Source organism: Orbicella franksi, chromosome 6 (genome assembly GCF_964199315.1).
Source record: "Orbicella franksi chromosome 6, jaOrbFran1.1, whole genome shotgun sequence".
In the NCBI taxonomy this organism is placed as follows: domain Eukaryota; kingdom Metazoa; phylum Cnidaria; class Anthozoa; order Scleractinia; family Merulinidae; genus Orbicella; species Orbicella franksi.
Genome location: NC_138150.1, coordinates 23,321,633 through 23,333,903, shown reverse-complemented (window position 1 = coordinate 23,333,903; position 12,271 = coordinate 23,321,633). Strand labels below are relative to the sequence as shown.

The 12,271-nt window shown below is 38.2% G+C and overlaps 2 protein-coding genes across 2 annotated transcripts in view; both read left to right on the top strand.

The window, feature by feature from the left end:
* LOC145491344 (uncharacterized) overlaps window positions 1–12,271 on the top strand; it is a 515,242-nt gene that overhangs the window by 174,093 nt on the left and 328,878 nt on the right. The window contains exons 13-14 of the mRNA XM_081470516.1: window positions 390–482; window positions 5,701–7,092. Coding sequence (XP_081326642.1) covers window positions 390–482; window positions 5,701–7,092 — 1,485 coding nt within the window. The remainder of the gene's footprint in view (window positions 1–389; window positions 483–5,700; window positions 7,093–12,271) is intronic.
* LOC145491351 (uncharacterized) overlaps window positions 1–12,271 on the top strand; it is a 122,422-nt gene that overhangs the window by 63,855 nt on the left and 46,296 nt on the right. The window lies entirely within an intron of this gene.

The following is a 12,271-nucleotide window of genomic DNA, read 5'->3' as shown; positions in this document are numbered from 1 at the left end:
GTGGGTCACTCTGTTTTGTGCCAAATGGTAGGGGTGGGTCAAGTGTGTTCTATCCAGCACATTTTCAAATGCTCTGGACCACCTAAGATTTTATTTAATAATCCTCTTCATTTTAAATAATTTCTTTGTTCCTACTTTGGTTGTATTTATACCCCATTTTTGTTTACATTTTGTTATTGTAAATTGTAATGGATGTTTTGAATTCTATTTTTAATAAATACCATTATTGAACAAAGACCACGTTAAGTAATTTTCTGCCCAAATGTCATACCCTGATGCCCTTCTGATAAAAAAAAAACTTCACTGAAACCCCTACTTTAAGTCATGTCAATTCCTATCCACTTTAATGAAACATGCAGCCATGTAATGAGATGTCTCCATCTCAGCAGATCCAAATGGAGATACAGCTTCACCATCCTCTTCAGATTACACAAAAGCAGACAGTGACAGAAAAGGAGATTTAGCAACAGCTGGACCAAAAGGTTTGTGTTTCGTCATGTTTAATACATGCTGACTTTGTAATGGATGTATGCACTGATCATGGTGCAGAAGAGCAACAAAGCTGTTAAGGGGAGTGTTTGATTGGCCTTGTTCTGGAATAAGAGTATATTCCAGATTATTCCAGAGTAGCCATTCTGACCTTACCACAATAAAACCCCTCAAACGATAATTCAGTTTCTGGAATAATTTAATCCCCTGGATGGATTTCTCCTTCATTGATGCAGAGCTGTTTTCTGCTGTATAAAGGTTAGCAAAGGCTTATATCTAGACCACTTGTGAGTACATGTATCAAACTATATCGTAGGAAAGGTTGTTATTTATCATGGTAGATGCAATAATAAAGTGTATTATCGTTTGTCTCACGATTAGTCATTTGAGATGTAGATCGCGACGTTTTGACAGCTTACTGCTAGTCTTCTACAGGCGATGAGGTCGACTGATTATGCGGCACCATTTATATCACAAAGGTCAGCTGTGATTGGTGCATTTCGATCCTCCCATTGTTCCATTGTTCTGGCTGGTAGCTGTTCCCTTAGCGGTCCGCTGTTGTACCAGTTTCCTGTTGTTGTGTTGTTTGATCGTGGGCATCAATGCTTTAGGAATTTCAATTCCACTGTTCCTGTTGATGTTATTAGGGTGAAGTCTTATGTGGATAGCTTCCTTGACCGTACATGTGTACTAATGAGGATCTCGATCAATAAACTTGACCTCGTTCCAAATCGGATAGGGGCCGGTCTGGTGGGCGTGTTTAGAAACGGGGGAAGTCTGGGTATGGGCGAGTCGTATATCCCTGCACGTCTCCTGACCTAGCGAATCACCGCGGCCAGTCGAGGGTTGCGTTAATGCTTTTGTCCCCAAATTTACGAGAGTCTTGTTATCAGCATTTCCAGTACAAACTACATCCATAGTACCGATTGATAACATAAATCGTCAACAGACAGAGGTCAACTCTGTATTAAAAAATAAACCAACAACAACACCGAACAATAAAGATTGACAGCTCTCCATGTGCTTTGTCATATGACTATTTTCGGAATTGAGCAGTTTCCGAAGGAAATAAAGTAATTACTAGTACTCAAAAGTGCTCTTAAAGGCATAGTTTTTAAAGAAAAAAACGATGCAACAAGGAGGCTTACCTTAGCTTCCAGATAACACGACATTCATTTCATTCCTCCTTCCGGGTGATGACTTTAAAACATTTTGAAATGATTCCATCGATTACGGTCGATAGACATCGTAGCATTTGAGATTTCGATGCAAGTATCGTCGCTTATAGGATTTCGTTGTCGATTTGTCGCAGCAAGTGTTCCTTAGCGTAATAACTTCCATTTCCCAACCCACAAAGGAATTGCTGTTTGCAGATCAAACAAAAAAACATTTTCGGCCTCCGTGTTACGCCATGTTGTTGGACAAAAATTTACGCCTTTCTAGTACCCCATAAAACCTGCCAAACACATGTGCAGAAGTCTTTGGGACAAAAACAATACTTAACAGGGGAGGTAGGAGAAACATTTTAATCCAACTTTAATGAATAAATTAATCAGAATCGAGTGAGTGAGTGAGTGAGTGAGAGTGAGTGAGTGAGTGAGTGAGTGAGTGAGTGAGTGAGTGAGTGAGTGAGTGAGTGAGTGAGTGAGTGAGTGAGTGAGTGAGTGAGTGAGTGAGTGAGTGAGTGAGTGAGTGAGTGAGTGAGTGAGTGAGTGAGTGAGTGCCATTGGACTGCCTTCTAATTTTTATTTCAGAAAGCTATTTGGTAATTTATGTGCATTTTAATCTCGTTTTTAGTAGGTTTTATGCCGTTTTTTTATGATTTAAGCGCTGATGAAAATAGCAATATTGATATTGGAACTATATAAGTTTTATTATTATTATTATTATTATTATTATTAATATTTTCAACACTAAAAATGAACTTTATTAAAATCTCCTCAGAAAACCTATTTACAAAACTTCACACATTCCACTATCGTAGTCTAAAATTTTGATGAAATTAAAAATATTATGAGATTCTAAAATACTCATTGCCATGCTCATGCCATCATCGACTCTCTAAAATTAGCAGACACACGCCTGGTTAGCATTTAAACGGCAGACTTTCATATGACCAATTTATATTCCACTATTCATATACTAAAATTTTGATGAAAATAAAAATATTGAAAAGATCCCAAAATACTAATTCACAAGCTCACGCCATTATTCACTTTCTAAAATTAGCGGACACACGCTTGGCTAGCGTTTAAGCGGCAGTCATCAATAAAATCCTCTTGCGGAATTTTGTGGAAAGGTGCCCTGGGACCCCTCGCGCATGTGTGTACCGACCTTAAAATCTCAAAGGAAAGCAATGTTCTAATCCAAGTAATAGTAATGTGATAAGGTTCCTCATTCTTTTCTGAGAGCTTATTATTATTATTATTATTATTATTATTATTGGTGTTATTAGTATTATTAGTATTAGTATTAGTATTAGAATTAGTATTGTTGAAGAAAAAATAGGGTTTTGGAAGAGAGTCAATAATAACGTTTAGGTCAAACTCAGAGGCGATGCATTTCTGAAATTCCTTTTGAAAATGCGTTTGAAGCGGGAAACCAACTTAATGCAGGCGTGCTCAGCCAATCAGCATCAAGTAATCATGCCCTCTTGATTACCAAAAGTGCACTCGTGATTAAGAAAAAATGCACTCTGTCTCAGTCAATCAGCACTCAGTAATTTCGCCCTGTATGTGATAAGTACTGTTACCATTGAATAAGGAAACGTCATAATTAATGCTTTTTCAAACACCAATGACAAGAGAGTTTGGGAACAACAAAGTGGCTTTATTGCTGACAAACACGAAGAAAAAACACTCGTCGTTCATTCAAAAAGTTTTAATCACACTGATCAATGAACCTATTTACAAAATTATTTTAATTGATCACGAGGTATAAATGTCAATCAAACGTTCGAAATCAATGCTCTGGAATGTAATTACGTAAACTCGATGACAAACGAAACTTTCGTGACAACGAGCTTTGTAAGCCGATGGGAACCTCCCTACCAGATGGAAGGAAACAGCGAAAAGTTACTAGTCCACTTAAGGTTACTAAGATTAATACAAGGTTATTAATAAGGTTATTAATACAACTAGTAAGAGCTATTTGGTCCGTATAAAGATAAAAAGAACCTACCCATATCAAAACCAGCCTACGGGCCTGCAGCTTTTAAACAATTTTCAAGTGCATCCTTTTTATCAAATTAAGTAGCCATCATTTTTATTTGTTGATTTGCAAAAGGCTTCAATTTGAAAAGGCAGTCTCATCATTATTTCTGGATTGTTTCAATATTTAGCTCTCTTGAGCAAAATGCTAGAATAGTAGGATTCGCCCGAAAATTAGAAGTAGATGGAGAAAAATTCCTAGTAGCCAGTAAAGAGAAGTGGACATAATATGCGCAAAGCGTCTTTCATGTTATCCATCAAGGGGAGCTTAAAGTGGGGGATTGGGGATTTGAGGTTTCCCTTGGGAAGAAACTAAGCAGGGAAGAAATGTTTTCCTCAAGGATAACACTATTATTCATTTCCCTAACGAGGATATAAAGTGTGTCATACCCCTCTTTCATACAATACTATTTTTAACTTTACATAGGCTGTAGATAGCAGTAGTCTACATGAAAATTGTAGCTACATTTGAACTTGCCCGTAGAAACAAAATGTTAAATACATCATTACAGTGTAGTGTACTACTACTTCATACAGTTACGTAAGGGATTTTCTAATTTTATTTTTGCGGTAACTGTCAAATTTCTTGCATGATCATTGGCTGGTTTTTGTTGTCAGTTTAACAATTGATTCATTCTTTCGCTGGTCTAGTTCCTGAACACTGTGCTAGCTTCTACTTTCTACTGAACCCAGGGGCAAGAGGAGAGAATCAATGATATCTTGCATTCATATGTTCAGAATGCCACCATTTTCCCCCTGAAAAATAGAAATATAAAAGCGTGGAACTAGTATGATCTGTTGACATAATGGGTGGGGAGTGGCTAGCAATAGTTGCTTTTCTGTGGTGAACCTTATTTTGGATCAGTTATCATGTCCCATTTACGTCTTGGCTCGATTTCTGTCGTTTTCTCGGGTCCGGTCCCCGATCGTCTTCCCCGACGGAGAAGAGGGCGGACTCCTTTCCTGAACAGCTGGTAATCAAGCCTACACATCAGGAGAAGGGATTGGGGGACTGAACAAATCCTCATGCAAAAGTGGTGAACTTGTTTATTGGAAATTTTAAACAAGAATATACGTTAGTGTTAAATGCCGACTGCAGACAGAGGGTAAAATGCAGACTACAGACCAGGGCTAAAATGCAGAATGCAGACTACAGACTTTTTAAGTATATATCAAGTTATTTCCATTATCGAGTACTGACCATAAACAGGATTATTCAGGCTAATCGCAGTGAAAGTCTGCACTCCGTTTAGCCTGAATATCACTCCGCTTAACCTGAATATCCCTCAGGTTAGCCTTAATAATGCTCCGGTTAGCCTGTTGACGGTTAGCTTTCAATGATGGAAATGGTAAGACGGTTCAGTTAAAAAGATTGTAGTCTGCATTTTATCCCCGCTCGGCAGTCTGCAGTCTGCGTTTTACACAGACCGCGAGAGTACATGATTGTTAATACAGTGTACCCAATTAGCCTACATGGGCGAAATACATTGACACTTAAATAAAGTTCGTACGTACTTACATTTCAGAATCTTGAGTTTGGCTTGGCGTAGTTTTTACACCCGTTTCCGTTTGCGTGCATAGCAGCTGTCTTTCGACATGCCATCTCTCGACATTGCATGCCTGTGTCGAAAATGTAAGCACAACGGATTCCCTTCTTTACGGTCGAACCCCAATTTTAGTCATGAAAGATGGATTTATTTGACATCAAACTAAAGTTAGGAGTATCAAGAAGTCATTCCGTGGGAGTTAAATCGACTGTTTTGAAAGCGGACCAATTCTACCTGAAGTCACTATTGAGAGTTGAATACAGGTGTAATAGAGTAAAATTTAGTTATACCTTTTACGATTAATATCAGCGCTAGAGAACGTCATCCTGACATCATTACCAAGAAAGAAATAAAAAAAGTAATGGCGAGGTTTGTTTCTATTTATGTACAAGCGAGGTATTAATTAACAGAGATATAAGTTTGATATTATTTGATATTTTGTGATTACCACCTAGATCCGTCTTTGAAAGGCACGTATGAAGATGAAAAGAACTTACTACACTTTGCTTCGCAAGGTGGTGGTGTCGCCGTCATCGAGACAATGCTGTCACGTGGTCTTGATATCAATTCAAAAGATAGTAATGGTGACACTCCATTGATGATTGCGGCTACGTTTGGCAAGATGGAGGCCGTAAACTATCTTTTAGACATGGGAGCAGATCCGTCTTTGAAAGGCAGGCGTGGAAGGAACTTACTACACTTTGCTTCAGCGGGTGGTAATCTCGCCATCATCGAAACAATGCTGTCACGTGGTCTTGATATCAATTCAAAAGATAGTAATGGTAACACTCCCTTGATGGTCGCAGCTGTGTTTGGCAAGATGGAGGCCGTAAACTATCTTTTAAACAAGGGAGCAGATCCGTCTTTGAAAAACCAGTATGGAGAGAATTCATTACACAAGGCTTCCTATGGTGGTAATGTCGCTATCATCAAGACAATGCTGTCACATGGTCTTGATATCAATTCAAGAAATAGTAATAGTGATGTTCCATTGATGTTAGCGGCTTCATCGTGCAATGTGGAGGCCTTAAACTATCTTTTAGACAAGGGAGCAGATCCGTCTTTGAGAGGTCAGTATGGAAGGAACTTACTTCACCACGCTTCCTATGGTGGTAATGTCGACATAATCGAGACAATGCTGTCACGTGGTCTTGATATCAATTCAGAAAATAGTAATGGTGAAACACCATTGATGATTGCGGCTGTGTCTGGCAAGATGGAGGCCGTAAACTATCTTTTAGACAAGGGAGCAGATGCGTCTTTGAAAGGCAGGCATGGAAGGAACTTATTACACAAGGCTTCCTTTGGTGGTAATGTCGCCATCATCAAGACAATGCTGTCACGTGGTCTTGATATCAATTCACAAGATAGTAATAGTGACGTTCCACTGATGTTAGCGGCTTCATCGTGCAATGTGGAGGCCGTAAACTACCTTTTAGACAAGGGAGCAGATCCGTCTTTGAAAGGCCAGTATGGAAGGAACTTACTTCACCACGCTTCCTATGGTGGTAATGTCGACATAATCGAGACAATGCTGTCACGTGGTCTTGATATCAATTCAGAAAATAGTAATGGTGACACTCCACTGATGATTGCGGCTGCGTTTGGCAAGATGGAGGCCGTAAACTATCTTTTAGACAAGGGAGCAGATACGTCTTTGAAAGGCAGGTATGGAAGGAACTTATTACACAAGGCTTCCTTTGGTGGTAATGTCGCCATCATCAAGACAATGCTGTCACGTGGTCTTGATATAAATTCAAAAGATAGTGAAGGTAAAACTCCGTTGACAATCGCGGCATCTGCTGGTCATGCTGAAGCTGTGGAGTATCTGCTCAGCAGGGGAGCACGTTAGTTTCTCTCGCCATGCGCTGTAAAGGAACCCCTCTTCTACTTCATATTGTTGTGGTCATTTTCAAGACGGCACATTAGCAGTTAGTGTTAACATTAAAGTATCACACAGTTTTCCGTGTGGCATTACAGGATAATTGTTAAATAGCTGATTGCAGAAACTATAGTGAAAATCAAATGGGTTCTATAGAATTAACATACTGTCAATTACTACTTCATTCTACCTGCTAAATATACTGATAGCTTGCGTTTTTCAAAATTTGAAATAAATATATTTGAGCAGGAAAATTCTTGAAAATGTACACTTAATGATGTAGATCACTAGTTTCTCTACACCCTGTGAGCGCAGAAAAAAGGATATATCCTGAAGTCGTTGTTAAGTGAACCTTGAATTTTCCATTACAGTGAATAGTGAATAATGAATTCAAAATTAATATTATAAGAATAAGAATAAGAATAATAAGGTTAAGGATAAGGATAAGAATAAGAATTAGAACAATAATAATAATAATAATAATAATAATAATAATAATAATAATAATAATAACTGTTTATTCACAAATCCATAGGAAAGTGAAAAGGAGATTTCATCTTCGAGGAGCCAATACAGCTGTCATAGCAAGAGTGTTAGTAACCTAAATCTGTGAGTTCAAACTCTACACAAGTTACCAAAATTTCTCGCTACGTTTTCCACAGCATTGAACATTTCACCGATGAGGCTGTAGGCCGAGTGAGCTGAACTAAGAGTACCGCAGAATTCCGAAAGTAACGGTCTCCCCGAAAATGACGTTAATTTTTTATCTGTTTTGAACCTCGAAAGTAACGGTCCACTCGAAAGTAACGACCCACCCGAAAGTAACGGCCCTTTGAAGATTACTGCTTGACTACAATAAAAAAACCGTACTACATTTGATAAAACGTTTTAAGCAGTACTTTAGATCGATGTATAATGCGACCATTACTTTTGTCATTCAGTACCAACATTTGAGGCCTTTTTTTGTTTACACAGTCTGCGTTGTTTATGAGGGTAGTTAGGCCCAGTTCAGACGCCGAACTTTACATGAGCCGAACTTAATTCGAATTTGGACCGACGCAAATTATCAAAAGTACTCCTGTTGATTCAGACGTCGAACTTAATTCACCGAACTTAATTTAGTTTGAAGCAAACACATCGAAACATCAGCGGTTTTCAGGCAAGGTTTGTGCATTAGGTTCGGCATATGAAAAGTTCGACGTCTGAATCAAAGCCGTTCCAAAGCCGAAATTCCCGGCTGAGCTAGGCGGGAAGAACGGCTGAGCCGTTCTAAATTCAAATAGCTGTTGTTAACTGATTCAGACGCCGAACTTCTCATGTACTTAATTCAACGTATTAGGTTCGGCTCATGAAAAGTTCGGCGTCCGAACTGGGCCTTAGTAACATATTTGTATATAAACGGAATTGTTAACTTAATTCGTGTATGCGTCCACTTTGTCTGAAAGACTACAACCGTAGAAACTATTTTTAACCATCCGAAAATAACGGCTACCCGAAAGTAGCGGCCCCTTTTGCCTGCTAAATCCGAAAGTAACGAGGGCCGTTACTTTCGGAATTCTACGGCTTATTCTGCAAGATTGAGCGAGGTGACTTTTTTTATTGTTAGGAAACGCATTTTTACCATACATGGCGGACGGATATAGCGGATTGTATATCACAGAAAGTTAGAGGAGTGATTTAAGGTGCTGGAAAATACGTCCAGGTATTTCCTTTTAAGCGTTAGCTCTAAATAGGAAATGAATACCACTTCAAGCAAATTAAAATTCCTTGACATTATTCTGCCGACTGAGCAGCAAGGCCAGACAGTGGTGGTTGTACTCACCCCCTTAATTCTCTTCTTTTCAGCTTGTTATATGAGCGCAAGTGTATCCTAATACATGATAGCATCGATGAATTTTTCCAGCCTAAAATACTTAAGGGTATATGTAGGTCAAGTTTAAAATCTAGAAACAGCTAGAGCTTGATATGTTAGGAAAAATAAGACCATGAAAAAAAAAACCAATTCGTGTGAAAGGTAGGCTAGCTAGTAATCCTTAAATCCATGACAGTGCGGTGCTTTATAATCTTCATTTTACCTCTTAGGATGGATAAATATGAAATTACTAATTTCGACGACTTTTAATTTAGAACTGAGATACTGAGATACGTATGCCTTAACAGTGTTTTCGTAGATTTTTCAGTGGATTTCTATTTTTTTAAACGAAGTTTAATTTAGTATAATCCTTTTTTCACCAGAGTTTTAGTCTATTTGTATTTTTTAAACAAAGTTTTTGTATTTTAACTGATGTTATAGCAGACTGATTTTTATGTTTGTAAAACAGGTGAAAGTGTTAACGTGAAATAATGAGCGAACTTAAAGTTGTTGGCGAAGACTTTGACAGCAGTAGTGAAGGTTGCTCCCATACCACGCTTTAAAGTACGCTAATTAAGCTCGTATTTTATTAGCATGATTTAACACATTATTATGGCACTGTGCATGTATTTATAAGCTGATAGTATTTAAGAAATAGGAAACATGCACTGTGTTTCTATCGAGGTACAGAAACACGACTGGAAGTTTGGGAGAACGAGAAATGCTATGTCGGGGAACATGAGCCGCAGGCGAATGTTTGCACAGCTTTTTCGAGTTCTCCCAAACTTTCACGAGTGTTTCTATTTAACAATTAGATTATGAGCTCGAGATTTCTATGAGGTGATAGTTGATGAGGCCGAAGGCTGAATCAACTATCACATAGAAATGTCGAGCTCATAATATAATTGTTTTAGTAAAATTCTAACTGAATTCAGATTGCAATGAGGCCGAAGGCCTCATTACAATCTGATTGGCTGAGCTGTTCGTATACTATCAGCCATTGGCGTGCAGTGGTCGGAGGTCGTCCACGAAATGGCGACGTTTTTTTCGTTTTAACAAAGTTGTAAAGAAACATTTTGATGCAAATGGAATACAGTAAAAACCCGCTTGTAAGAACTTACATTTTTTGAAATCTAGCAAAATAGGTTCTTGTATTTTGGGTTAGTTATTGGCAATTTAAGCTAAGTAGGTTCTTAATTTCTATGAAGGAGATATATGAGTTGATTACCAGTAAAATAAATGAACTTAGGTTTCAAACCATTTGGTCCTTGAATATACAGCTGTATTTATTCACAACTGTATTATGTATTTTCTTGTAACGTAAATTTTGCAATCTCAAAGTCGCACTCTTGGGTTTAAGTATTTATCATAATTTAACTGTAAGGTGAGGTAAAGTCTGCATACGAGCCATGTGGCCCATCAGGCCGGAGCTTATCCCGGTTTCTGAAGCATGAAGCAACTAGGAGTATTTCTACTCCCCCCTGGATGGGATGCTAGTCCATCGCAGGGTTACCCCCAGCATTAAGTTCGCCGGTACCCATTTATACACCTGGGTGGAGGGAGGCACTGTGAGAGTAAAGTGTCTTGCCCAAGAACACAACACAATGTCCCCGGCCAGGGCTCGAACCCGGACCGCTCGATCCGGAGACGAGCGCACTAACCATGAGGCCTCCCATAATTTAACTGTAACCCACCTATAAGAACCTGCTGGATCTTGCTTGACTTAACAGGTTCTTATATTTTTTGGTCTTAAAATAGCAAATTTCTGCCAGCAGGTTCTTAAACCACTAGGTTCTTACTGTATATGTCATAAAATGACAGTTGCAGTGTAGCCGCAGCTGCAGTAATGTATCATCTTATACGTTTCACCAATATGTATTGTAACAAACGTAATGTAAGAGTGTAACTCGACTAACTCCGGGGTGCAGTCTTAGTTCATTTAAGTAGTGAAGCTATACGTTTGTTTAGAGACGTTCTTATGTTTCTTGCAGCTATCTGATCGAGCTTATGTTTCTCGAGCTTGATGTATAGCTTTATTCCTGCATTCCTCTTGTTTCTTTTAGTCGTTCTGGTACCAAGATTCAAATGTAGCTGTTTACGCGCAAGTCTGTTAACTGTTTTGTGTGTTGTATATGCCATTGTTCGGCTTAGTTCAAGCAAAACAAGAGAGAATACAAGTCATGTCAGTATCAGTGTAGTGACACTAATGTATTGTCTTGTAAGTTTCACCATTATGTAATGTAATAAAAGTAATGTAAGGGGTGTAACCCCGGGGTGCAATGTTAGTTCAAGTAAGTAGTGATCATAAGTTATGTATAGTTATTAACGTACCTCAACTCAAGCAATGTTGTATGTAATGAATTTAAGTTTAATAAAACATAGAGTGAGTAATCTATTACTTTCCTAGAATTCTAGCTAAATTGATCTCAAGTGATCATTGTCCCGTATTAATTTTTTTTCTTCTACTTTCTAAACCTATTTTAGCGAAATATCCTGCAAACTGAATTGCAGCTAGCAGTGTACTCAGTTCATTCAACAAAAATGTCTCACAACAGCGAATATCTTTTTTTCATTTGATTATTCTGTAATTTTATTTATTGTAAATCTTTTTTTGGAAACTTTGAACAAAAAAGGAATGTCGCCATTTTGTTGACACCTCAAGGCACTACACTATTTAAACAATAGAGTGTTTCTGTGGAGCATAGTTAGAGGAACTATCGGCTGATAGTTCAGAGTTGCCCCGCGGAAATTTGAGGTTCTTAAAAGAAATATTAGCAAATATGCTAGTTTTAAGAACATCAAATTTCCTAGGGGTAACTATCAGACCGATAGTTCCGAGACATAAACACTCTATTGTCTTTATTTTTCACCACTAAATTTTCTTTCGCGCGCCAGTTCAAAAATAATGTGGAATTATTTTCAACTTTTTTACATGAAAGCCGTGAAAACCAAATGTAAAATATGTGAAAGAAAACAAACAAAAACTCTCTTAATACAATTTCACTTGTTTATTTTCTATACAGAAATATTTTCACGGACGAGTTCTATCCATCCGGGTACTTTCCTCGGACGGGCACTATGGGCTGATAGTGTCTCTCTGCGAATGAGCACTGTCGCGTCACGTGATCGATTTAAACCAATAAGAATAGGAGAAAATTTAGTGATGAACTATAATGGCTGATAGTGTGCAAAGGATGAACCAGTACGATTGCGACATTTGGATTAGTACTAGCAGAGTAGCCCATTTTACGGTTCCTTGCTTCATGATCAAGGCTTCGAACAGAAGCAAGGC